General features: G+C 46.0%; 1 protein-coding gene across 2 annotated transcripts; it reads right to left on the bottom strand.

The window, feature by feature from the left end:
* Positions 1-88: 88 nt before the first annotated feature.
* Positions 89-26,343, bottom strand: Capn14 (calpain 14). 2 transcript variants are annotated; one of them, XM_021724538.3, is made up of 21 exons: positions 26,119-26,343; positions 24,322-24,391; positions 23,370-23,488; positions 23,101-23,237; positions 22,538-22,712; positions 21,887-21,949; positions 20,374-20,459; positions 17,439-17,513; positions 15,769-15,935; positions 14,622-14,785; positions 14,153-14,161; positions 11,845-12,050; positions 10,907-10,943; positions 10,363-10,419; positions 8,944-9,001; positions 5,729-5,793; positions 4,172-4,240; positions 3,461-3,539; positions 2,744-2,860; positions 2,309-2,364; positions 89-466 (listed from the first exon to the last, which is right to left on the bottom strand). In XM_021724538.3, exons 1-21 carry the CDS (start codon positions 26,341-26,343, stop codon positions 440-442), a joined length of 2,061 nt encoding a protein of 686 aa, XP_021580213.3. In that variant the 3' UTR covers positions 89-439. The 2 variants fall into 2 exon arrangements, with proteins under 2 accessions (XP_021580213.3, XP_040127087.1); XM_040271153.2 differs by lacking the exons at positions 23,101-23,237; positions 24,322-24,391; positions 26,119-26,343 and having other exon boundaries at positions 23,370-23,392.
* Between the last annotated feature and the right edge of the window lie 1,521 nt (positions 26,344-27,864).

Raw genomic sequence — 27,864 nt, 5'->3', positions numbered from 1 at the left:
CGAAGGATACGGCATTCCTTCTTCAAACCTTGAAACCTAGAGTGTTATCTCAAGTGTGATGATACCTGGTGCATGTAAGGTCATTTAAGTGGGACAGCCATGAAGTGTCCCATAGAGACTAAGCCCACCAGGCCCACAGTTGTATTGCTCAGGTCATGTCAGGTAACGTCTCTGATGGTGGTGGCAAGGTTATGGTCACAGGGAAGGACAGCTGGACTTAACAAATCCAATGCAATCTTTGCCACCTTCCTTTCCTTTCAGCATGTTGACCATCCAAAGGGGAGAGCTGCAGGAGAGAAATCTTCCCAGCTGAGCAGGTGACGGCTGGTGCACAGTCCTGAAGAACAGTAACTGGGGTGAGTGAGGGTTAGTTTCGGCCAAAGGTACCGGTGGCCCATATGCAGAGTCTGTAGTGAGGGCAGACAAGGTTCCAGGCTTCTCAGGAATACAGAGTCATCATCAGCCACTGGACACGAAGGGAAAACAAATCATGATCAGTTCACCCCCACCTGACTTGAGGCCCCTTTCCCTGACACCTGGGGAGTCATGGAGATGGGACATTAATGGATGGTTTAGCCCGAGGGACCACACCACCTGGTAGTAAGTATAAATCAACCTGAAATATAATCAACCTTGACTTCTCACGGTGCCTGTGAATGATGACTGTCAAGATCCGGACTGATTTTGTATTCAATTTTCAATGCATTTTTCCCCCTTGAGAACTGTGGCATGCTCACACACCGCAGGTATACAAGCCGATGGGGTAGCAGACATCATTAAAGCATTTTCTATGTGTTTACAATTAAGGTCCCTCTGATCTCTCATTGAGGGGATCTCTGGAGAAACCAAAGCAGTGCATCAAAATGACACTGCTGCTGATGAAGGTGACATTAATGAAAGGACCAGTGGTGTCAGAGAAAGCTTCACGGGGCAATGAAGCTGCACCCCACATACACATCAATTACTGGAGTGACTGTAAGGACACGTATGCTTAGGACCTCTCTATATCTTTGAATATAGGATATAAAGTAGACATTTGAGATCAAGGAAGAAATCTCAGCTTTTACTGGGGCCTTTCTAAGCAGCTCATATGGAAAAAGTGTTGCAGAATAAAAAGAACAGGTGACTCAACTCCAGACTCCAACATCCTTGCAGTGAACACTAGCTAGGACCAGCTCATAGCAGGTCCTTGATAAAGCAGAGCATTTTGAAGGATCAGAGGAGATAATTGGTGTCATGCATTTGTTTGTCTTCTCCTAAACATATCACCTTCTTCATTCAACAAACATTTGTCAAGCACCTACTGTGTGTGAAGCACTAAATGAGATTCAGAAAAAGGTCACAAGGACAGTGAATGCAGTGCTTGAACTTGGTGTAGAGCAGTTCCAGCTCTTCAGTGAGATTTATTTCTGGCCTTCAAGTTTTGCCTGATCTGACCCTGACTTTGAGACTCACCTTGAGCCAGTTCCTCTCACTCTCTTCTCTACCCAGAATTCCACACACTGATCCATTCAGCCAACGCCGCCTTTCCTTGCCAGAATACTCCCTGGCTGGCTCCTTCTTGTAAACACATAGAATATGCTTTAATCATGTTCAGCTTCAATGCCACCTCCTCCAGAGAGGCCTCGTGGAGTGCTCCATGGAGACTAGATCTCTCATTACTGTCTGTGCTAGAGTTTACTGCTAGACCCAGTTCCTCACCCATCTCTGGGTTCATGGCCTGCTATCTGCAATGTGGCATGAAAGAGGAGGAGGCTATTTGCCGGTCTGTTGAAATGGACTTGGCCATGTGACTTGCTTTGATTGACAGAAGGAGCTGCCAGGAGGGGTGTGTCAGATCAGAGCCTTGGTCTTGGAGCCTTGCGTGTTAAGCTCTCTTTCTTGTACGTCTGTCTTTGTCCTCAGAAGGCCAAGCCTGGTCAAGTTTCCCCAATTAAAGTGTCCCAGCAAAGCTCCCAGCCAGCCTACAGAAGTATGAACAAGCCAGCTGAGACCCACTGGCTCCCACTCATGTGGCTTGGGAGCTAAATAAATGATTGTCCTACATTGTTGAAAATTTATGGGGTTATCACATGGCATTGTTGTGATCAGAGCTAGTCACTCCCCGGTCCCTTCAGACATACCGGACACTAAGTGGGTACTCTGTAAATATTTCATAAATGAATGAATAAGTCCATAAATGCAGTGCCCAATCTCCAACACAATAGAATGAAGGGCCCCCAGAACCCTTCTACTTCATAAGAGCCTGGGCCTGCAAGGGCCACCTTTACCTAACCAATGACAGCTGGCTTCTTGGGGGAAGACTTACCTCGGGCTTCTGGAGGTATATCCCTTTGCCATCTTTGGTTAAGTTTTGGAAGACATCTGTGAAAAATACAGCAGAAAGGAACACAGCTACTTTGTATGTGCATGTGTGTGTGTGTGTGTGTGAAACATTATAAACTAGTTCCTTCCATACCTCCCCATACCTTAACCACATCCATGCTGAAAATGCAAGGGAAACCAATTTCCACCTCCATGTACCCACCCATGGCCACACTTCTTATAAATGAAATACCTCAAACCTCTGCCTCTGGAGCAAGGCAGGGTGTGAATTAGTTTAGACTGGCACATGACCCACAGTCCCCAGGGCTCCCCAGCCTCTTGTTTCTGGACTGGCACTAAGCTCTCTTGAGCTTGAACTAGGGGCAAGCGGGCAATCACGGGACATGAAGAGAAAGCCCCTGGTCCCCCACTCACTTACTCTCCATGTTCACTGCACGCAGCATCAAGAGGACAAAGCTGACAAAATCAATCTGAAGTCTGGGGCCACCATAGCGGAGGAGCATCAGCTGGCAGACGTCGTCCCCAAGCACGATTCCTGCATTAAGCACAGGCTCCCGTGCTGAGTGCTGGCGCTCTGGGACCCGTGTCCCCACCCATCCCTTCACTTAAGGGACTTGAATCCTGATAGCGTGGAGATCTTTTTTTAATGTCATTCATTTCAAATCTTCTAATTATCTAATCAATTCATTTCATCTCCATTCCCCATGCCTGCCCCTTTAGGCCACCAGCATGGAAATCTTTTTATCAAGTGGTCATTGGCCTCCAAGGCAGGAGGCAGACTGCTTAGTACTCAGACTTGGTGCTCAGTGCTTGACTTGGCAATCCCGGGGCCCAGTATTCCTGCATTAAAACCCCAAGCAAGTTCTTTAACTTCTCTGATCTTTAATTTCTTCCTCTGTAGGGTGGACTGAACAGGGTGTTGTTGACGATTAAATGAGAGACCAGATGTGCCAATCCTTGATAAATCTTAGCTACGATCATAACAATCAGAATACTCAATGTTTTTGATACCTGAAGATCCACACCTGTGAGCCTCTGCATTTGGGGAGCCACTTCAGAATGTCATGGGACCCCTCCTCCCTGCCCGGGGAGTGGGCACCTGTCCCGGCACCAGCTCCTCCATTCCTCTGCTTACCTGCCTCCATCACGGCAGCCTGCAGCTGCACCCAGTCCAGGAGTCCTGACCTGCTACTGTCTTGCTTGTGGAAAACTTCCTGCAAAGAACCAAAACCAAAGGCTAAGGAAGGCAGGCACGCCCAAGCACCATCTGAGCCCCTACGTGTGCAGTGTCATAGCCGTGGGGGGACCGCTGGTGGATTAAGGATTCAGCAGAGGGTCCAGGCTAGGCTCCTATCATCTCACATTATCTACAGGTTCTGAGAAAGACCAAGGTCTTCTCATGGGGTATGGATAGTCTGGGTGTGGGTCAATGTGCTTGATTTAAGTACATTTTCCATACTTTGAAGTGCTTCTAACTTCATGACTCAAGGAAAAAGTGGGAGAGTTTTAAGTAATGACTGAAAGAGTAGGAGAAGCCAGTTTCGGAAGAACTTTAAATGCACACCTTGCTAAGGATGTTGGACTGGCTCTGAAAGCAAACAGGGGTCTTTAAAAGATTTTTGCAAAGAAGCAAGCTGATCAGATGTGTGTCTTAGAAACTCAGGAGACCGCTGCAGCAGGCTGTCTGAGTTTGGGAGAGAGGAAGAGCAAGCACTCACTGCAGGAAGAGCAGAGAAGATGTGGCAAGTGGTCAGGTATAAAGGGGAGAGAGATATCTTACGTAGTGTTGAAGAATTGCCATTTCTGTACCATTCCTCAGAGGATTATGGCTAGGGCTTGTCCTTACCTGGTACAGCATCAGCTGCTTCCACAGGCTCCTGAACTCCTGGATGCTCACAGTCCCGGATGCATTAAGCTGATAACAGGTCAAGGTGAACTCTGGCAGGACAGCACTGCATCCTTGATTCTGGAAGCACTAATGGGCCCTCTATAAGCAGTGTACAATTTGTGGATGGCCCCGTTCAAGGTCCGATGTCCCTACCTGGCCTCCCTTCACTGGCCAGTCCAGCCTAGCTCTCCCTTGCCCTTGCTAGGAAAGGACAGAATGAGCCATAGCACAGTGGCTTTGGAAGAAGTGATGATGTCGAAAGTGATGACAACAGCCATCATTTAGTGAAGCAGGATATTTTATCATGGCCAATTGGATGTGATTTAAATAAAATCCAGTAACTTTTTCTCGTTAGAGTTAAAATCAATGTACGGAAGAGCTTAGGCACAAGGTGGCTAAGGCTGCTTCTTTTACTTACTCGTTTTTTGAAAAGTTAAAAGCAAAATGGGTGACCTTGTAGACAATGTCAAAATACCCAGGCATCAGAGAGACTGGGTCAAAACACCACCATGCACCTTCTCTGGGCCCTCCCGTGGCTGGCACTGAGTTGCATGCTTTCCCTGTGTTATGCGCTTTACGCCTTGTAGCATTAGCTCCCCCATAGTCTAGAAATGAGCTCCTCCTTTTCCCCTGAGCTGGGGACAAGGATGGAACCTGTCCTGTTGCCTGTACCATCCTGTACCACCTCTGAGTGTCTGCAAAGACGACTGTTTTTCACAAAATTCCTCAGATGATCCGTTCTCTGCCTCTCTGCAGTACAGATAATCAAACTTTGATTTAACTGTCCACTTGGAAAGTCAGAATGTTTGCTAGGAAAATCACAGGGTTCGGAACGAGGAAAGCCGAGGTCCTGCATGTCTTTGACTTCCCTGAGCTCTGGTTTCCTGATATGTAAATAGGGCAACCATTGCCCATCATCAGAGGAAAGACTCAGAGCCCTGTGGCTCTTGCCTTCTCTTATGAATGCTGGAGAATGACTTCTAGGCAGCACTCTGCAGATGCCTCAACCTTACTCTCAGGAAAATAAGATATGTTGGGGGGGGTTGTTGGTACTAGGAATTGAACCCAAGACCTTGCATTTGCTAGGCAAGTAGTCTACCATTGAGCTACACCCCCAGCCTATTTTATTTTACTTTTTAAAAAATTTCATTTGCTAAGTTGCCCAGGCCGGTCTTGAACTTGTAATCCTCCTGCTTCAGCCTCCTGAGGGTTAGGATCACGGGCATGGGCCACTGCACCCAGCAGATTATTGTTATTGATAGTTAACAGACGGCAGTTCTGACCTCAGCACATTACCTGAGTTATCTATTTGCATTTTTACACCAACCCTACAGAAGAGGTTTTAATACTCTCTTCACTGTATCAGATGTGTACCTGATGTGCAGGCATGATGAGGTTCAGTGATTGTCCAAGATCAAACAACTAGCAAGGGCCTGGGTGGGGATCCAAACCTGGACAGGATGAGCCAAGATCTTGACCAGCAGCACACACCCACCCACAAACCTGAAAAGATACGTCCAGGAGGGCCAGGATCCCCTGGCAGGCATCAAAGCTGAAGAAGGGCTGTCTGTTCCCCAGACCTGCAGGAAGCAAAGGAGTTTGTATAGTGGAGGGCTGGCCTAGGACTGCAGCCCCTGTTCTGAACAGAAGGAGGCAGCACTGCCCAGGGCAGACAGAGATTATGTTGACACCGTGTATGTAGGGTGGAAAGAGTAAGGAGGGAGCAGTGGAGAGACAGGGGACCTGATGGTGGCTCCTACACCCTAGAGAGGACACCCACTCCTGGCTGGGCTTTGTTCACACAGTGGGAGAAATGAACACACGCTCTGCGTCTAGGGAGGGCCAGGATCATTGCCACAGACTCCCAGTCCTGAAGGAGAACTGCGAGGCCTGCTGGTTCAAGTTCCCACCCAAACTGGGGGATTTTCTCCTCAGGCTTCACGATGGCTGCTCCGTCATTGATGAGTGCTCACCCTTCCACATAGACAGAGCTTCCAGAGAAACTTTTTGAATTTTTTTGATTCCAAAGGATCCTCCTGTAATATTCACTCACTGGCCCAGTTCTGTCTCCAGAAAAGCATAAAAATGATGTTTGTCTCCTCTGTGACTTCTCCCATCCCTCTACATAGGATCATATCCCCAACTATTGCTCAAATGGAATGGTTTCTAAACCCTTGTCGTCCCTTTCTGGAGCCTAGGCTTTGCCAGTGCTCGTCTAAAATATGACACCAAGACTTGAACATATTCCTCTGATGCAATTTGATTACGGTGGGCCTATCGCTTCCAAAGTTCTCAGTTAGCATTTCCCAAATTATTTTCCAAGGGAGATGTTCTGCAGAGAGTTTTGTGATCCTATATATAATTTGTGTCTATAGCCCCTTTCCTCCCTTCACCAAGCACCTTGGCCAATATTGAAATTATGTGTTTATTGTCCTTAAAGAAAAAGGAGATAGTAAAACATCATGTCCCTGAATGCCCCCTTTCTGCTCCCAAAAAACCTAGCCAAGTTAAGGGAATAGTGAGGGAGACCCTGGGCTGGAACATCCAGATCCATGTTATCCTGAAGGACATTGGTTTCTCTTGTACACACTGGGAACTAGGGTGAGTTAGTGTTATCTCTAGAAAGCTACTTTCTTGCTTGTATGCCAGGACAATTGCTCCTTGGGATGCTGATCATGTAAGCAAACTAAGAAAACTAATGCTGATGGTATCAGTGCTTCTGCAGCCTAACATACAAAACCCCTCTCTCATTGGCGAACTGTGGGAACTATGGAGCGGATACCTGTCACTCACACAGGTGCTGCCACTGGAAAAAGCATCATGAGGGACAGAGGCACTCTTTTCTGGACCTATGTCATGAGGGATGGAGGCACTGTGCTTGGCAAGGCACCTAGAGGGACAGAGATGCTACCTGTTCAGCCTGATTGAACTCCTCTTGGAGCAGTCACTGATCTCTTGTAAACGTTCCCCAATAAATCATAAATCTCTCATGTCACATGCAGGTACTTTCTTGGGCCTTGAAGCAGCCTACCCCACTGGTCTGACACACCTGAGCTGTGGACATGATAGTGTGATACAGAATTTCCCAAGTGTCACTGACCACAGAAATGAACTCCTTTCACTTCCTAGAATATTTACTAAAATCACTTAGTCTAATGTTACTTGGAGAACAATTTCATAAACACAGATCTAAATGCTTCCATTAAATGGAGCTGAATTTGCATTAGCTTATTTAGCAGCAAGTTGAGATTATTAGTTCAAAAGTTGAAAGTCAACTAAATTAACCAAATATCTCTCACATAAATTGTCACATACACAAAAGAAAAAAAAAGAGGTCTTTAAAAAGTTAGAAACCTGTGCAACTAATTTTTTAAAAAATAACAATGGCAGTGTTTTATGATCATCCTAATTACATTTCATCTTTTTTGCTTTGGGCCCAGATTATTGAAAACATTCTGGATTTTTATTCTTCTGTCTATTATTTAGGTGATTCTTCCCAGCTTGGTGCCATCTGCAGATGCACTGACCCTACATCCTATGTCTTCTTCTAAGCCATTGATTAAAGTTAGGGAAATAAAAGGAATTAAGGACTAAGTCTAGGATCCTCCTCTAGACACTTAAAATATACATAAATTTTCACTAATAATCAAGAATTATTTCTCTTGTTGTATATTTGCATAGCTGTGGGAATGGTGTTAAGACTTCTGAATATGTCTAATATTACTCTTTTCCAACTCACATTGTGGGAGATTTTACCAAATATTTTGTCAAAATTTATAGTAGTTCTCTGACAGAAGTTCCAGAAATCCTCACATAAGCCTAAACAAAAGCAATATGTCCACACATTTTTAGGAAAAGTGTCTTGTATACTTGCAATCGAGAAACTTAAAAATGGCACAAGCCATTTCTTTGAGATAAATTTTCTAGAATCAGCATAGAATTTTTTTCAGGTGTCTCTGATGTTCTAGAACACCTAGAGTCTTCCTTTTTGGATCTTTCACTGATAAGTAAATTAGACTTTGAGAAAACATCTGGAAACTATTTCAAACCTTGAGACATACCCTGGACTGTAATTTGTATAGGTTCAGAACCTTGGCTTCATATAAAGAGGCAATCAAATATCTTAGATAGAAAATACTCATTAATCATTTGTTTTATCTTTCTTACTCTGAAGTTCAATTGCCTCCCTGCAGAAATCAGTGTATTTCCTCCATGGTCTTCTTGTTCCAAATATGTACATGCAATGTTTTTATATGGACTTTAAGCTTTCCTAATAGTTTATCCTAGACATCATATGAAAGCTCCCATCTGCAATCCTCCTAGATGATATGCTGTATTATTCCAGATTTTTGTAGCTTGCTTAATTTAAATATAAGTTTATCAGAGAGTTCCCTGGTAGTCTAGTCAATAATTAAAATTTATAACCCAGGTTGAAGAAATGGAATTGATATGCCAAGAAAGGAGTTCTTCTTTTCAAACTAGCAAAATGGGGAAAGGTCTTCATTTTCTTAGCCATATACCTCTACACACCCAAACCAAGCAAAAAATAAGTACTTCAAAGCTCTACTGCTTTGCCAGACCACAAAACCCATCCTGGTGTCAAACATGGTTGCCAGGTGAGACCGGCTTTCACTGATTCACATATCCCACCAAGCCAAGAGAAACAGAGATGGAATATTGAAAATGTGTGTCCCCTTGTGAGTCCTACTGAATAACTCTAAGATACTTACTTGACCAGGTCATTCGGTTCAGGATCTTCTGCAGTTGAATGGCATTTATTTCTGGATACTGAATGGAAAGCAGAATGGAGAGAGAAAACCATTGTTCCTGAACATTCATTAGCAGAGGGGTCACAAGCTATTGGGGCTGGGAACATCCTGTCCTGCATAGGTTCAACATGGTATATGTGCCATTTCTGAGCAGAAATAAGTGACACCATTATATCGTACACAAGGATTGTGGCCAGACATGTAATTAAATCTGAGATTTTATAAAGACTTTACAATGCTCTTTGACTGGTTGCCAAGTCCAGAGCACACCAGCAGGGTAGAACCCTTAAGAAGCAGGTTTATAGGGAGAAGTGATTCTCTGTGGAAGTATCTTAGAATGTCAGCAATTTGCTTTGAATTTTGTTCTTCACAAAAGCTCATCAGCCAAAATTTTAGAGTTTTTATTAAAATTTGACTTTATAAAATATCAATGAAATGTATCATACACTTGAATTCATAAAATTTATACATAGTCATAATGTACAATGTTTACTCTGTGTGTGTGTGTGTGTGTGTGTGTGTGTGTGTTATATGTTTGGATTCACTATTAGATTTCATTTGATTAAAGCACTGCAGCGCAAAATGTTTAGAAACCCTGGGTATGGAGGAAAACCTTTATAAACACTACATATAAGATTCCAATTAATCTTCTTTGCTTTGCCTGTGACTAATTGATATAGCTTCCGAGAATAGATAATCATCTTAACTACTTCTAGAGACAATGCCTCTTCACACTCATCTAAAATGTGAAGACTTTAATAGAAAGTAGCAGCCGAGGGATGTTATGGTTTAGAGATGAGGTGTTCCCCAAAAGCTCATGTGTGCAACATACAAGAAGATTCAGAGGTGAAATGATTGGGTTATGACAGCCTTGATCTAATCATTGCATTATTCCATTGATCTGAATTAACTGGGCAATAACTGTAGGCAGGTGGAGAGTGATTGGAGGGGGTGGGTCACTGCCTTTGGGGTTTATATTTGCTCCTGGTGAGTGCAGCGCTCTCTCTCTCTCTCTCTCTCTCTCTCTCTCTCTCTCTCTCTCTCTCTCTCTCTCTCCTTTTGCCATGTCCTGAGCTGCTTTCCTCTACCCCACTCATCTGCCATATTGTTCTGCCTCACCCCCAGGCTCAGAACAATAGAGGCAGCCATCTATGGACAGAAGCTCCAAATAAACTTTTCCTCCCTTAAATTGTTCTTGTCAGGTGTGTTTTGGTCAAGGTGAGACAAAAGCTGACTACAACAGGGAAAGAGGAAGCCTTAAATCACATTTTACATACAGCATCAAACAAATGCAAGCCCACATTTCATAAAATTTTATGCTCTACTTTATCCCCCCCTCCCCCTCCTTCCACCCCTGCCCAACACCACCAGTCAACTAACCTTGGCAAAGAATTTGGTGAAGAATTCATTCTGCTCTTCATTTTGTTCTACTATTTCCTGTAGGAACAGAAAAACAAAAAGAGCTGTCTAAATAGACTCTCCTGCAAACGTTATTGCCTCAGGGCTCCCAGGCCTCTGAAATTGACCTTGCATTGTCTTAAATTTTGCAACACAGCATTCACAAACATCTCTGTTTCTCTGGTTCTCCCTGATGCTGGGGGAAGTAACAAATAGCAAAATGAGCCAAGGAAACACCAGGGAGAGAGAAGCAGAAGCAGAGCAAGTATAGGTATCTCCCATGCCCCTGGAGCGCTGGGCCCTGGATGATGAGAACCCAACCAGAAGGACAATTATCTATACTTTCCTGGTACAAAAACAGCTGACATGGGCACTTTGAGAGCACAACAGATGACACGTACCTTTGCCATAGAGCAGGGAAGCAGGGTACACAGATATTTGCTGACACTTTACCAGGATGAGAGGTGCCCACCACCCTGACACTGAAATAGGCCCCGTCGTGTGGACTTCCAACCAGACCTCTCACCTTGGAGTAGACCACCCTGGAATCGTTGCCAAGTTCACTGAGGAAAGAAAAAGACAGAGAGTTTCTTCTGGGGAATCATCTTGGGAACCTCTGAACCAATATTGACCCTCCTGGGGGAGCTCATGTTCTAAGTTCTGTAGCTGACGTGCCATGCAGTCCTACCGGGCTCACATCTCTCACCTCCCACGTCCCCTGGAAGTGTCCAGTCCAGCCACAGGGCATAGTTCCCCTCTCCTAACTCCCCTAAGCTCCTCTGACTACCCCTACTTAGAGTTCAAAACTCAATGGTCTGGTCTGGCAGTGAGGCCTGAGATCAACTCAAACTATTATGGCCACAACATAAAAAACAAACCAAAACAAAGCACCTGCTATTGAAAGGCCATCACATTAAATCAATCCCAGGCAAAATATTAAGTTGGGTTGGGATGAATCTATGTAGATTCAACTGCATACTAGTGGCAGCTGAGTCAGCTAACGAATGACAACCACCCTTCATCTGAACAAGCCCTGTGCCTCTCTCAGGAATCACCCCTCCCTGAAGCCATCCCTGCTCCCCCAGGACTGTGGAGTTCAGCTCACATACCTTTCTCTGATACTCCTCTAGCCTCTGGACATAGAAATGTTTATACTCAATATATTGCAATATCCACGACGGCCTATATGTCTGTGTCCTTACCACATCTTCAACTTTACAAGGGCATGGGCTATGTCTGCTCTATCCTTTTATCTCTGACATTTAAGCATGGCTCTCATCCCGTTCTCTTCCAGGGTTGGTGGAAGGAGAGTGGAAAGGGATGGCCTCTAAATAGAGAGCCACCGTGGTCCCCAGCTTTCCTTATCTCTCTCTCATCCTAGCAGCAGAGACTCCCCATTCACCATCCCCAGCCTTGTCCTCTTTGCCTGCAATGGCCCTCGCAGGCCCCAACCTGAGTCCTTACTACAAGATGTGCTTCCTGGAGAAGAGTCTGAGGAGAAACTCCGACTCCTGGTGGGCCTCGGATGCACAGGGCACGATGAGGTATGTGCCTGGTTCCAGCCACAGCTCCCGATTCACTTCCTTTTCTTTAAGGAACGCCTCAGGCCAGCTCAGGGGAGCATTTGCCCAGAAGAACTCAGCGGGCAGTTTCCTCCTGTCATTATAGTGCTGTGGGTGGGGAACAGAAGGACACCAGTGGAGGTGATCACCCAGGGCTGGTGACCAGGCCTGGGGCCCTCTTTCAGGAGCCAGGACTGAAGTGGCCTTTGATCAGGCAAATCCCATTACCCCCGTGGAGGATGAGGCTGAGGGGTGAGGGGGATGAGAACTAGAACGTGCTGGGGCACCTCTGCTGGAACTCCAGCAGGGGCTGACGTGAGTTGATTTGTCCCCGTGCCTGCAGGCTCCATTTCACCACCCAGGAGCTCAGGCTCAGCCAAGGTAAGTCATCTGTCCTGGAGAGTCCCATACAGAACTGGAATTCAGGACAGCTGAGTTCCAACGTTCTCTGTACACTCTATGTTGCCTCCATGTATGTGACATAATCTCAGGGTGACCGAGATATGACTAGGGGTCACAGGTGCATCTGGACCATCACCATTCCTCCACCTGCAGCACAGCAGCTACGTACAGATAGCGGCGGGACATGGCAGGGTCCCCCCAGCCGAAACAGTTCCCATGAGTTTCCGCATGGGAACTCAGGCCTGAAGCAGCTCTCTGCATCTCACATTGCCTGGGCATATGCTTTGTTATCTGCTTTTCTTTCTTCTTCCCTTACCTCTCTTTATTTTTATTTTTTACTTCCTCTCCCCTTTGTCCTCACTCAAGGCTATGGAGAAAGAAGAGGTCCAGGATCATGCCTTTGGTTTACATATAACTGCTAACAAAGACATCACCCATCAACACAGACCCGTTCAGCAGATTTCACCTGGGGCTGGGGAAACAAAATACATCACTTTATGATACATGTTTTCTTTTTCAGATAATGAGAACTAGAGAACCATCCAGTTGCCCTCTTTGCTTTATCTGCTAGGAATCTCAGAGCTTAATTTTATGACCCGCCCTCATCACTGTTCTGGGTTTAGTTTTTCTAAAACTAAACCTGCCTTCCTTCATTCCCTTATGACTTTTTTCTGGCCTTTTTATTTTTATAACTGGTTTGCAGTTTTCATTTGCTTACACTTTTTATTGTAAATTGACCCAAATTCCATTTAGACTGTAAGTTTAATATAAATAGGCAACTTTTTAAGTTTAATAGGCAACTTTGGGAGTACTCAGTGTTCCGGCAGGAGGGCAAAACAAACAGAAAACCAAAAACACGACCCAATGCATAATGGGTTCTTTATAAAAGTCCTTTTGCTTGATTCAATCCAATAGGAGAAAATGAGGGCTTCACTCGTTTTTCTTGGAAAACAAAATAATAGCTGTCTGTTCGCCCGCCCACCCCCCCCCCCGCTGGAATCCCTCAGGCTTCTTCTCTGGTGCCTCCACACTGGCTCCAGATGGTTCTTGTCCCCCTGCCCATTTCCCAAAGCTGCTGCTATTGTTGTTGTTGTTGTTATTATTATTATTATTAGGTACCAAGGATTGATCCCAGGGGCACTCGACCACTGAGCCACATCCCCAGCCCTTTTTTAATTTTATTTAGAGACAGGGTCTCACTGAGTTGCTTAGCACCTCACTAAGTTTCTGAGGCTGGCTTTGAACTCACCATCCTCCTGTCTCAGCCTCCAAGCTTCTGGGATTAGAAGCATGCGCCACCACACCCAGCTCCCCAAGCTTTTATCCCTTGTCCCTGAGTAGGTGGGCTGTGTGGTTCTCCTGATGTTCCGTATGTTTTAGGTCTATTTTATTATGGGCTTTATAGCTCAGGCAAGGTTGTCATTTATCATCCTTCCTATGCTGTGACAGCCTTCAATATTAGTACTAGATATTTATGCAGAGATTTAATGAATTCTGAAATTTATTGGTTCTGTGCTGGGCGAGATCTCCTTAAAGAAGTGTAAGGATTTTTCAGGATCCTCAGACAAAAAAAAAATAGCAGATGCTCTTTACTTACTCACACATGTGCGCGCGCGCGCGCACACACACACATACACACACACACACACACACACACACACACACACACACACACGGCATTATCCAGACATTCTCACAGCTCCTTGCATAGGATGCTACAGTCAAAACCAATCTCATAGTGGCTTAGTCACAAAAAATGGCATCAGTCCAAACTAGGGCTTCTGGTCAAGGTCAAGTGTGGACCTCACCTTGCTCACCTGGAAAACAAAGAAAGATTTGGTTAGGCAGTGAAGGACCCCAAACCCTGATGAAATCTGACACAGAAGACACCCCTCAAGGGTCCCTTCTCTTCCTTGGGCACTCCGATCCCTGGTGGGAAATTGGGGGGAAGCCTTGGGGAAGGAACCCCAGGCTGCTTGGGAGAGGAAAGGAGCCAACATTGTCTGCACCATCTATGAGCCAGGCACTGTGAAAAGTGCGGCCACACGGTCTTCTTTTATGCAACCTTCGCATTAACTTTGGCAGGTGGAGAAACTGATGTTCAAGTGCGAGGAGGTGACTTGTTCTAGATGGCATATTACTAAGTAAAGCGCCAAGACTTAAACCCAGTCCCAAGGACAGGGACAAATAGCTAAAAGGACAAGGACCAGAAAAAAAGTGGTATCTGTTGGAGACCCCACGCTGGACCTCACACTCTAGGCCCCAGAGGCCACCTACTCTGAACACGTAGAAGCCAATGGCCAGGCGAGACTTCCAGTTGCGGCACCTGTGCCTGGGCTTCTGCAGCAGGGACACTAGCAGGCTGCAGGTTCCCGGGGATTGCCTCCCCTCCTCAGGCTTCCAGATAGACAGCAGGAACTGTGGATTTTTCCAAAATGTATCTGGGCAAAACACAGCAAGGTGAGAACAGGACTCTGGTTCTGCTGGCATCTGGCTTCCCAAACCACTGAGAGGTGCACGGTCTGAGGACACCTTTACCAGGCTTCACACCTGAGGTCCATCTGGACAGAGTGGAGACCCTTTGTCCTCAGCTCTATGTCCCATTTACCTCCTGTTCTGCTACCTCAGGTTCTCCTACACATACCTGCCCAGAGTTGTTCCTATGCTGTCGCCCCTTTGCCCAGCAAAGCCTGGCCCAGATATCCTGCCCAAGAACAACTGCTGCTTAAATGAGTGACAGTGTTAACTTGCTCAGAGCCTTCATGCTTTAGCAAGGGTGAAGCCTGAGCATAAGGGCAGATTTAATCATTGCGAATATGGTGGCGGGAAGGGAACATCAGAGCTAAGGCCACCCTGCCCCTCTGAGATCAGACTCAGAGGTCTTTTCTTCAAAAAGGAGGCTCGCCACTTCCATCATAGAAGAAGGGACATGGTCACCAACCTCCCATCTCAAGAATTTAGGCACATTTTTCTCCTCTAACTGGAGAGTCCGGGAGTCCTGGTTGTGTGTTGCCTACCAGACTCTAGTGGGGAGATACCTGGCTGTGATTACTGTTCCAGTCCTGCCCTTCCTGGAGCGGTTACTTTGATGCATCAGTGTTCTTATCCAAAAACCGAAGAAAGATTTCACCCACTCAGTGACCACGCCTGTGTGCCTGTGTCCCCTTGGTGTGGATTAGAGGGGGCACTACTTGGGAAAGATGCAGACCCAGAGTTGAGAGCTTGCAGAGAGGACTGTACATCTGTGCAAACTGGGACCAAAGGTGGCCCCTCTTCCCTGAGGACATAGGCCAGGACTAGAGTGGGCAGCTGACAAGCACAGCCCCCTCCTCCTCAGCCACACATACAGGGCTCAGTCTACGGGACCATCTGGATGGGCTCCCCCACATGGCATCCCCAATCCTAGAGCCCAATGTGTGCCCACCTTGCCACGAGGACTTCATCCGGCCTCCAGCTGTGCTCCCTTTCTCCCATCTCCCTTCCTGCATGGTGTACATCCACTTTTGGCCCACCTCGAAGCTCAACAGGCCTGGGGTCAGTTTACAGATGACCAGAAGCACAAAATGTGCTTTAAAGTCCTGCAGAGACATCCTGGAGAAGAAGAGGAAACAGCACAGACAAGTGAGATGATGCCCTGTCCTAAGGACACACATCAGGAATGGGGCCGTGGTCTGGGCACCCCACCCTCTCTCAGACCAAGGCCCTGTCCTCCAGGCTCTGTGCAGAGCCCAGCTGGCCTTGGAGGCAGGAATGGGGTGAGCCTGATCCATGTGATGGTCCATCAGGGGAAGTGGAGCCCCAAGAAGCCCATGCCCTCTGGCTTTTAGCATTGTTAATATTGAAGATGCTGGTCCCGCTTCTGTGTGAAAGTGACTAAAGCCAAACTGAGGTGTTCTCAACTAGTCAATTGACTGATGATGTTCAATAGGCACTATGTGGGTGAGTGCCCAGTTATTAATTAAGATCTTCACCCCCACATGATAACTGTGAGCTGAGTCCTGCTACATAGGCTCTCTGGGGCTCAGTTTGCTCATCTGGAGGGTAGAAAGACAGGATTTGCAGGGCTCTAGAGTTCAGCAAAAGACTTTCGGCAGTGAGGGCCCCACAGCAGTGTGGACGGGTAAGGGGAGAACACCAGTCCACGGGACATGAGTGAGGTAAATAGAAAGGGTGGGAAACAAAGGTGGAGGGAGCAGAGGGGGCTCTGTGGGACTCCAGCAGCAGCAGGGTCCACTTGGGCTATCTTGGGAGGTAGCTTTGGGGTGACAAGGCGTAGTGTGACTCTGCTCGGCAGGGCCCAGATCAGGGGGCCTGTCATTTGACGAGACTCTGTAGTCCATTCCGTCTTCATCTCCTTTTTCAGGACAGGAAAGATAAACCTTGTGTTGAGTGTACTGAGCAGAGAGCAAAATGGAGGCCCGAGAGGCCGCTGCCTCCCAGCCCTGCTTGGAGCACACGTTGGGCTCCATGTCAAAGATCCTTCCCTCAAAATGGCATCTTCACCTGTTCCTGAAAAAGTTCAAGCTTTTTTTTTTTTTTTCCCAAAATGTAGGTGCCCTAAAATGACCTTAGAACCAAAGTCTCCAAGGGAACATAATGGAATCTGAGGAAGGAGAGCAGTGCCTGCTAGGCCTAGAGCAGAAGGGAGGGGTGCCGTCAACAGTCACAGGACAGAGCAAAATTATCATCACCTTCCACCTGGACCTGCATACAAGACTCTGGCTGCAACCTGTCAACCCCGTTTCCCTTAACCTTGGGATGCTTAAATTCCTCCCCTACTTGTGGATCAGGGAGATGAACTTGCTACCTGCCCCCTTGTTTGGTGGCCTCCAGTGAAAGGTCTTGTTATAAAAACTGGGGACCACAGAGTTGGCTTCTAGGTGTGTTGGGCACTGAGCCGTTGTTGAGTGTTGGTTCTGATCCCAGGGACTGTGACAGTGTATTTCCCTTTTGGCCCTGCTGGACTGGCAGCCCGTTAAGGGAGTGTGCCTTACTGACCTCTTTATATGAGATGCCTGGCATATATGAGGCACCCAGAAAATATTTGCTGAATGTAAGCCAGGGCATGTGTCCCAAAATCCCCAAGTCAAATACCAGAATTCTCCATCATTATCTTTCCTCAGAAGCAGAAGCTTCTCCTTGGGGCTCAGCAGCTCCCATTTTCTCGAACTGAAAATAGAAAAGATACATTTTCATGAGGAATGACAAGATTGTGAAGAACATGCCAGAAATTCTTTAGTAAATGCTCAGTGGAGTCATTATTTAGTATTATTTTCAGACTGTTTTGCAGACAACTAAATCTTACAGTCTGCACTATGAGATCAACATGTAACATTAGTCAATCACTTACTCTAAGCCCAGCACCAGGCGAGGCTCTTGATGTACTTTATTTCATTTAAGGCTAGCATCACTTAAGGCTAACAACAACTTTGACAGAGAGACATTGATCTCCATTTTGGAGATCAGGCAACTGAGATTAAGAGCGATCAAGTCACTGGCTTGAAGTCACAAAACTCTTCAATGTCACAGCTGGCATTTGAGTCTGGAATTGCTTATTTTCAGAGCTCGTCATATTAAACTTCTACTTCTGGCTATGAAGGAGTAAAACTGTCCTATATTAGCCTCCTGCCACAAGCAACCAAAAGTGGGACAAAATATAAGAAATGATTCTCAGACACTGGGCAGTGTTCAGCACAGGACTGTGATCCTGGGAGGAAGGAAGCCCTGGGCTGAGCCCTCACATCACCTGGGCTTCTTCCTGAGGGAGTTTCCGGGATAGTGATACAGGAAGTGGAATACAAAAAGAACCTGTCAGTCCTGCCGAATGGAGAAGATAGAGTCCGGAGTTCCAGGAAACCAAGGCAGCTAAAATGTACTGGGCCAAGTGCCTGGGGGGAGTGGGGTGGGGGCGCTCCATAAAGAAGCTCCAGAAAACTTCACAGGGGTTCCCTTGAGCCTGTGCCTGAAATTTTATCTGTGCTTTCTTCAAATGAAACTGCATAAGGCTGGTCTATAGACAGAACAATACTCAGAGGTGAGCCAGAGCTGGGAATCATGTGAACTTCCAACAGCTAGAGTTCAAAGACCCTTTAGAATACATAAAGTCTTCACTAGAGATCCCAGAGGGTCTTCAGGTTAGTAGTGGAGTCAAATTATCACTGAAATAAAAGTTTCTCTTAACCTGCCCTACAAGTGCTTGAAAACTTCAAAGTATCCAAACCATCCCTAAACAATGTGACGACCTGGCAGGAAAAGCCTAACTTTTTAAAAGAATACAATAGAATTCCACATTCAGAAAATAAAATTTACAATGTCTAGCACCCAATTTTTTTAAAAAAAATTACTGGTCACATGAAGAAGCAGAAAAGTGATCCATGACCAGGAATAAAAACAGTCAGTAGAAACCAATATAGATAAAGTTAACAGATAATTAAGATGGAAATAACAGGTAAGCATGTGAAGATAGCTTTTATAACCATACTCCGTATTCTCAAGGATGTAAAAGGAAATACAGACATATTGGGAGATGAAATGGGAGATTTGGAAAAGGAATTTCTAGAATTGAAAAATATAGTATTTGAAATGGAAAATACACTGGATGGGATTAGCAGCAGATAAAACATTATAGAATAAAAGTCCCTATTTTTATTTATTTTTATTTTTTTTTAAGAGAGAGGGAGAGAGAGAGAGAGAGAGAGAATTTTTTAATATTTATTTTTTTAGTATTTGGCGGTCACAACATCTTTGTATGTATGTGGTGCTGAGGATCGAACCCGGGGCTGCACGCATGCCAGGCAAGCGCACTATGGCTTGAGCCACATCCCCAGCCTATCCCTATTTTTATTTAATCTTCACCACACCTCTAGTTCAGAAAAATTATGAAACTTGCCTTAGATGATATAGATAGAAAGTAACAAAACGATAATTTGACTCATCGCCTATCTCTAATGTTAGTACTTGTCCTAGGAAGTGAACAGTCACCACCAACACTATGATGATATATTTCTGTAGCACTTTAGAATTTAAGCATTTTGGGAGGGTGACATTTTTCCACATAGACTCAGTTCTTCTGTCACCTCTGTCAATTTATTCAAAGCAGCACATACTATTGGGGCAAAATTCAACCTGCTTTTCCAAGTCTTAATTTATTCATCTACAAAAATGGTCAAGTATAATGTAGATGTGGACATATTTGTGTACTCTGTAGTGTTACACAGGGTTAAAAATGGCAACTCTTCATAATGAGCAGAAAGACTCTCACACTTGGCCTCTCTTCCTATCTATGCCCTATACCCAGTCTGTTCCCTGTAAAACCCACATCTCTTTTAAGCTTCCTTAAGGCAAAAACAACCTAAATGTAGGCTTTCAGTCAGAATGCCCAGAGGTCACTAAGGTAACTAGACAGCAGCTATCAATTCAAATTTCTCTAACTTTGACTCAACAAGCGCAAGAATGCATTGGACACTCCAGAGATAGAACACTAGACTGAGGTACGGTAGACCTTCATTGAGTCATGCTATGTGACCGGAAGCAAATCTTCATCTAAGCATCTGTTTTTTTCCATTAGTAAAGTGGAAATGCAGCTACAGACCTTATATCGCACTGTCTGGGGAAACTGAATAGGTAGTAAAAGATCAAAGGATTTAGCATATCTCTAGCAAGTCCTCAATAAACATTGACTTTAATTATTCTAACAAAACAGAATGTGATGGGGGTGGGGGGTGCAGGCTGGGGTTGTGGCTCAGTGGCAGAGCACTTGCCTGGCATGTGTAAGGCACTGAGTTCAATCCTCAGCACCACATATAAACAAATAAAAATTAGAGGTACATCAACAACTGAAAAATATTTTTAAAAAAGAGAAAGTGATCTATATACCATAAAGCATCTTTTAAATTGTGAGAGATGGAGCTTCACACTCTGAAAGCTTTCTAAATCCAGCCTAAGGCCAAAGGAAGCACACATCTGAATTTGTGTGCAAATGGCAGCCTCCTTTTTCACCTGATTCTTCCCATTCCCCAGCAGTCCAAACCTGTCACTCCAGTCTCCTTGCCATTCTACCTTCCCCCAGGGGTTCCGTAGTTTCACTAGATATTCGGGTCCATATTTGCAGGTCACCTACATAAAATGAGAAGCAGTTTAGTGGTTTCACTAGATATTCGGGTCCATATTTGCAGGTCACCTACATAAAATGAGAAGCAGTTTAGTGGCTTGGCTAAGTGCCAAGTTTTCCGGATATCTGGGTGAGACTCAGACCTGCAGCTGAGAACTTCCAAAGGAAAATCAAAGACCTGAAGAGTGGGTACGGTAGAAAGTGGCCCTGCTACTTGCACTTGCTAGCTGCGGGACCCAGAACAGATGATTTAACCTCCTGTCTCTCAGTTTCTGGATCTATAAAATGAAGCTAACCGTCACGGCTATGGTAGTGGCTTACATGGTGGATCCCCAAAGCATCTGACCACCTAGAACATGTGAATGTGATCCTGTTTGGAAGGATCTTGAGATGAGAGCATCCTGGATTAGGAAGTGGGTCCTAAATCCAAAGATTATCATCATTCTTGCAAGATAAGAGAAAGGGAGAAGACACCGAAGGAGAAGGTCACGTAAAAACAGAGGCAGAAATTAATGTAGCCCAACACCTAAAATAGTACTTAGCACACAGCAAGTGCTATATGAATTTGTTAAATAAATATGAAAATAAATGAAAGTTGATGGCTGTTGGAGATCAAGAAGTATGAAGTTACAAAAGAGTTGATTGCAAGAAATTTGAAACAGTTAAAGGAAAGTTTTGGGGGACTCTGGCTCTCAAGGGAATGTCAGAGGATCTTAAAGATTTCTTACCTCCATGCTTTGCCCATGCAGCATCCCTGCCCCACTAGAATGCCCTTCTCTTTCTTAGGGATCTACCCATCTTGTGGGAGCCCATCCATGCCATCTCTTCTGTGGAGCCTTTTCTGACTTCTCCCCAAGCCAACTGGTGAATGTCTTCTCTTCTACTTCTGGGCCCTCAAAGTCTTCCCTGTATGCTCTCCTCTCTCCATTTTTACTTTGCTTCTTTAGCCTTCTCAAGGTGTCCATATTTGACACTAAGCAATTTGTGGGCAGAGTGCCTGTCTGATCCTTCTTCTCAGTGCACTGTGAAGCTTAAAAGATGAATATCAATTGGAGGAACCTGAGAGACTATTGGAGAGTAGCATGAGAGAGAGAAGCGGTAACCTGGGAGGGAAGAACCGGGCCAAAGGCTGCCATCAGCCATCCAGTGAAGTGAAGCACAGCAGGGCTGATTAGCTAAGGGGTGACCCATTAGGAGAGGCTGAAATGATGCATTGGGAGTGGCAAAGCTTAGGCCCAACACTTTATCCCCCAAAATAGGTACAGAGTTACTGGAAGTCCACCACCAGTTTTGGCAGGCCCTGGAGGATCCTTGATTACTTTAATACAAGACTGGGCACAAATAGCATTCACCAAGATGAGCCAAGGCTTTGGTAAGAAGCCTTGGGAAAGGAGGAGGCTGAGAGGGATATGAGAAACCTAGTTAACCCCACCTTCCTGATTGCTGTGAGAGTATAGGCATGGCCATCCACCAGCCCATTCTCCTGCACTCTCTCCTCCTGAAAAGACAAAAGAGAGACCCCAGTCAGTCATTAGTTGCGTGCAGCTCATTCCAGGAATTGTGGGAGGCCTGGAATGAACTTGGAGGGAGCAGCGGTTTTTGGAGAGAGAAGTAGAAGAGAATCAAAATGATGTGGTACCTCACAGCTTTCAAAACTCTTCACCATCCATAGTCTCATTTGACCTTTTCAACAACAAATGAGCCACTTGGAAGTGATTGTAACCTACGTTTTACAGAGGACAAACTCCGATCAATTGCTAAGTCACTGTGTGAGGTTACAGGGATCATTGAGGTAGGTCTGAACTGAGGGCTCTCTATGCTGGTTCTCAGTTCTTTGTTGTAGTTGAATTGGACGTGGATGTTGCATGTAGTTGATATTTAATACCTCTCTTCTCTACACACCATTTTTATTCTACCATGCCCTGAAGACTTAGCTCCACTGCCCTGGCTTGAAGATCAGGACTCTAGGTGGTATTGGATGGAAGCCCTGGGTCCCACGCAGGAGAGAGCAGCAGCAGGCAGATGAAGGGAGCTGGTGGGAGCAGGAGAGGCTGCCCTGTGCCACCTCACATCCCACTCTCACCCCTATACGAGTCTGGCAGCCAATGAGGGTTCTGCTGTAGGTGGTTTTGTTTAGGATGCCCCAGAGGTTGATAGGGTCTTCTACCAGGTTGATGGTCATTGTCACCCCTCCAGTGAAGTCCACAAAGGCTTCAGACACCTGTCCACATTGCAAGTCTTCATAGGAACCAGAAAGCCTGCCCAGAGAAGGAATTAACGTGAGAAGGAAAGGCAAAGGGTATTTATAAATAGATGGGAGGGCCCAAATGAGCAGGGAACCCATTCCTGGGTTGCTCTTTGGCACGTATCTGCCAAGCCTTCCTTCCAGCCCAGGATCAAAAGAAAGAATGCATACTAAGAGTTCCTGTCCCTCGTAAACCCCTCTATCCATTAGAGAAAGGTAAAATTCCTGACTACTTCTTCAGCTGACTCCTACAGAAAACACCTGAAGATGTTCTCACTTCTCCATTGGCTGAGCATCACACTTCATTAGCTTTACCTGATTCCACTCTCCGCCCTCAACACTGAGAGAGAGAAAAAAAAAAAAAGAGAGGGGAGGGGGAATACTTGTAGTGGTTTTCTTACTTAGCGTAGGCCTTTTCCAGAAGAGCTCCCCAGAACAAGTTCTTGTAAGTAGAGGAGACAAACACCAGCTGGCCAGCCTCATTCACGGGCAATCGGTCATCTATCACCACAGGAACCCATTTCCCAAAGTGCCAGAACTGGAGGGAGAGAGCGCCCACTGGTGAATGAGGACTGCCGAGGAAGATAGCCCAGAGGCAAAGACATGGCCCTTCTATGAGCCCTGTTTTCCAAAGGCCCTCTTCAGGCTGAGGAACCAGGGAGACACTCACCCAGAACTGGAAGATGCCAGCATAGTTCTCAGTGAAACTCTGATTCAGGGGAACAACCCGGCTCAAGATGTCCTGGTGCAAAGTCAGCGCATGCACAGCAGCCAAGAACCAGCAGTCTCCTGCACCAGAGAGCACGCTGTGGCTGCGGGAATCTGTGCACGCATGCACATTCTGCCAGCATCTCCGTGCGCCTACTGAGGATGTCTTGCGTGCAACAAAAACACCTAGTTCCAATTGCTATCCTCCCTGGGCTTAGCCTAGTTTAGGAGACGGGAATTATACACTAGGAAGGGGTACAGCGAAGGACCAGAGCAGGGGGTAAGGAACATTGCCTGTAATCTAAACTTGACACCAATAATTGAACCACATTATTGGATCAGCTTTCAGCTTCCTAAATGTGCCATCCTCAGGAATTTGGACCCAAACACAACCAACTTTTTCTAAATCCTACTGGTGATTGATCTATGTTCTTCTGAGAAAGTCTCACTTCTCCAGGACCCAATTTCCCATCTGCAAAATGGGTAACAATGTATGTGTGCCTTCCCTGAGGGCCAACAGTTGTTTCCGTTTACTATTTTAAAAAGCCAAGTTGATGATAGCCCTGCTAGAACCTAATCTAGAGAGTCTAATAACTGGCGTCCCAAGGACTCACTATGGGGAGTGAAATAAAAGGCTCATTTTTCTCAAACAAAATTTAGACCTATAAACTGACACTGAGGATGATCTGGGGTCCTGGGCAAAGTTTGAGTTTTCCACACATCCTGAGAGGAAGTTTCTATAAACTTCCAGCAAAGGACAGAGCTCATCCAGGTACAGTTAGGTAGAGTCGCTGCTGAGTGACATTTGCAACCTGCCTGCCCCTGTGCTGTTGGGATCTCTGGAGTCCCCTGCTTACCACCCCTGGCTTGGTGGAGCCAGGCTCGCAGGTGGCCAGGGCTGGGTGCAGACTTACCTACAACTCCCTGGCACAAATCCATCCTTTTAGCCTTGGTAGAATAGAACTGGGGGTTGCTGTGCAGCTCCTAAAGGGATAGACAGAATTGTCATCATGTTCGAGAACAAGGAAACTCAGGAGCTACAATGACCATATTTTCTCATTTCCTACAACTGAACTTCACAGGACAAAGATGAAGAATCTATGTGAAATCAGTGCTGTCCCAGAAAAATCTGGGATATAGACTCTGTCCATTTTATTTCTAAGTCCTTCTTACAGCTCATAAAATTCAGAGTCCTGGAGAACTCTGTGTAGTCAGGGCCTGAGAGATAAGCTACCTCTTAGACCACTCTCAGGTTCACCTGGTCCCGTCAACTGGAAAAGGGGAATGTGAGAACTTACCCAATACCCATCTCTTGGGGATTAATGACAGCAAGTAAAACCTGGTGTGATAGTGTGAAGTATACACTTGGTCTCCCTCCTCTTTCACAACATTTAGTTCCTAAAACCATTGAAATCACCATCAGGATGATGACTGTCTTTTGTATGCTAATGAGAAGACTGGAGTAGATTCAGGATGGGGGATGATCTCTGGGAAAGACTAAGGGCTCATCAGCCTTACTCTCCTGGACTTCTAGGGAGTGAAGAGGGGCTGAAGGTTGAGTTGATCACCAAATGTAATGATCTACTCAATTGTGCCTTTGTAATGAAGTCTCTATAACCCCCCAACCCTACCCCATACCCTGAAAGTCAGAGTTTGTGGAGCCTCTGGACAGCTGAACCATGAAGGTTCCCAGAGTGGGCACAGAAGCTCCATGACTCCTTCCTACATCCTCTCCCTATCTCTTCCATCTGGCTGTTCATCAGTATCCTTTATAATATCCTTAATAATAAACACTGTGTTTCCCTGAGATCCATGAATCTCTCTAGCAAATGAAGAGAACCCAAAGAGTGGATCATGGTAATACTGAGCTGTAGTCCAGGGTCAAAAGCACAGGTTATCCAAGGTGGGTGCCAACCTTACAAGACTGAGCCCTCCAGTTCCCAGAAAAGTCACAGATTCTGCCATGTCTGCCATGCTTCAAGAGTGTGTGAGGCACCCTCTCAGAGACCTGGAATCTTGCACACATCACGATCACTGACTACAAGTGGGGGTCCATAAGTGGGGTCTGCCTTACAGACGAGTCGCCAGGCTCCATGGACTAGAAGGTGTGTCAGGCAGTCCCTGCATTAGACAGATCCACATCTCTGTATACCAAAACCAAGTACTTTAGGGTGAGTTTTCCTCTGCAACTTGCAAAGTTCCCTCCGGCATTCTCTGGGTGGGGTTGGGGAGCAAGGAACAGAGGAGCTCAGCTTGTGTGTTCCACTAACAGGGCAGTCTGTGTTTGGGCTAAAGCAGATAAGGAAACAGCTAGATGAGAATTGCTTACTTCCCCGAAACCCCCCAAAGCTATATGTTTCTAAAATTAGAAATCCTGGACATTTCCATTTCCATTACATTCGTATAAGGGAAGTCTGGAGGGGGTGGGGGGGACTGAGCCCTCATCCTGTGAGATCCGATGCAAGGGCAGCGTAGATAATGTCAGAACTGGACTGAATCAGAGGACACTCAGCTGGTGACCACTGAAGAACTATCTGGTGGGAGGGGGGTCTTCCCCATAATTTGGTGTCAGAAGCATTTGCTGTGTTGAGTGGAGAGGAGAGAGTAGGAAAAGCCCTTTTATCCTGTGTTTCTTAGACCTGTTCTCCACTAGCCCCGAGCCCTGGGCACTGCCACATCGTGTGGCTGTTCATGGGCCCTGCCGTCCTTACGGGGGGCCTCCTCCACTGCAGGTGCGGTGGCAGCTTCTGGAGCAGAGGCCCGCTGCCGATGGAGCTCTGGGTGGCCGGGAAGCTGCTGTCTTCAAAGAGACAGTGGTCCTTCAGGCAGCGGTCCCGCAGGGCCTCGTAGTCCTCTTGGGGTTGCTGCAAAGAGCCCCCCGTGGAGTCCTTCCACCCCTGCTTCCATCTGCCTCGGATAGATGGCCACACAGACATGGCAAAGGCCCCCGCGCGTCTTCAAGAAGTGTCTCTGCTGAAACAAAGTGTGGACACTCAGTTTACTCCCTCCTGGGGAGGATGGAAAGAATGCGACAGAAGAAAAGAGCCCGTGGGAAAGGCTGGAGCAGCTGGTTGCATTCTTGCCCCCGGAAGTGGGTGTCCTTGAGCATTGACTCAGGTGCTTAGGTCCTGGTGGGGGACCTGGAATCATAGAGCAGCAGCCTCTGTGAAGGGCAGGGTCTCAACAGCCTGGGCCACCGCCTGGGCTAATGTCGCAGGGGCAGCTTGGAGCTAGAAAGCAGGGAGAAGAGAAACAAGAAGCTGAAGCTCAGCTCTGGGGCTCAGGGCCCAGGTGCCATGGGCCCCCGGCAGCGGGCAGCAATGGTGGTTGCCTGGTCAGTCCCACACACAGGGTGGTTGGCACACGTGGTCCCTCCGACTCCAATATCTTCTTCATTTTTCTGGGCAAAGCCTCCTACATTTTTTTAAAGTGAGCTCCTTCTGTAAAGGGTTTTTGTTTGTTTGTTTTTGCAAGGTAAAATGAAACACACAGGGGCATTATGGTAAATATCAACAGTTACCTATTCTATGATTTTCCTTATTCACAAAACTAGAGTTTCAATCACACAGTTATGAAATTTGATTTCTTGGTCTTTGTCCAGGATACACTGAGCACACAATATAATTCTAGCCAATGAAACAAAGTGCTAAGGCCTTTGAAAAACTGATTTTTCCAGCAAAAAAAAAAAAAAATCAGACTCTACTGGCACCACCCTGATTTTCCCTTCCACCAGCACCCCCCGCCCCCAACTCCTAATCCCTCACCACTCACACCATTTTCCCTTGCTGAAAAGCAGATGCAATGTCCAGGATGGAGCAACTGTCTTAGGACCTTAAAGAAAAAAGCCACATGCTAGAAGCAGATTGGATCTTGATGGCTTTTTTGAACAAATGCCCCAGCCTTGGGTCCTCTTCCTCTAGACTTCTTGTTACAGGACAGACCATTTACTTACTTGAATCACTGAAATGGCTAGACTTTCCTGTAGTGTTCTTTCTGTCTGTCACCACATGCATGTCTGCTAAGCAAAGCCGTTAGCTCTCTTAACTGAGAAACAATGACACGTAAAATTACATACAACTTGAGAGGACAAGGGGTCCCTCTTCTAAAGTCTTCTCGTGAGCTTTGTATTAAGAATTCTGTAAGCCAGCTTGGCCCTGCGGACCCCAATACTGTAGCATCAATTTATTGTTCAGCAGGGATTGGTTAAGTCAACAACTTTATAGCCTCTATTATGTGCATTTTTATCTACTTAGAATAAATAGAAGTCAGAGTTAGAAGAGGCCTTAGAAACCATCTAGTTTAGTATTTCTCAAAATAGCCTTGGAATTCTTTCATCATCCTACAGAGACTCATGGTAGAGGCTTGAGTTTATAAGTTGGACCACAGGGCAACTTCACAAAGTTTCTCATTGTATAATTTGGAAGCCACCTATCTATCCTGTGCCCTCAGGTTTTTTA

This window comes from Ictidomys tridecemlineatus, chromosome 12 (genome assembly GCF_052094955.1).
Source record: "Ictidomys tridecemlineatus isolate mIctTri1 chromosome 12, mIctTri1.hap1, whole genome shotgun sequence".
NCBI lineage: Eukaryota > Metazoa > Chordata > Mammalia > Rodentia > Sciuridae > Ictidomys > Ictidomys tridecemlineatus.
Note: the sequence above shows the minus strand (reverse complement) of the source record. Positions and strands in the feature narration are given on the sequence as shown.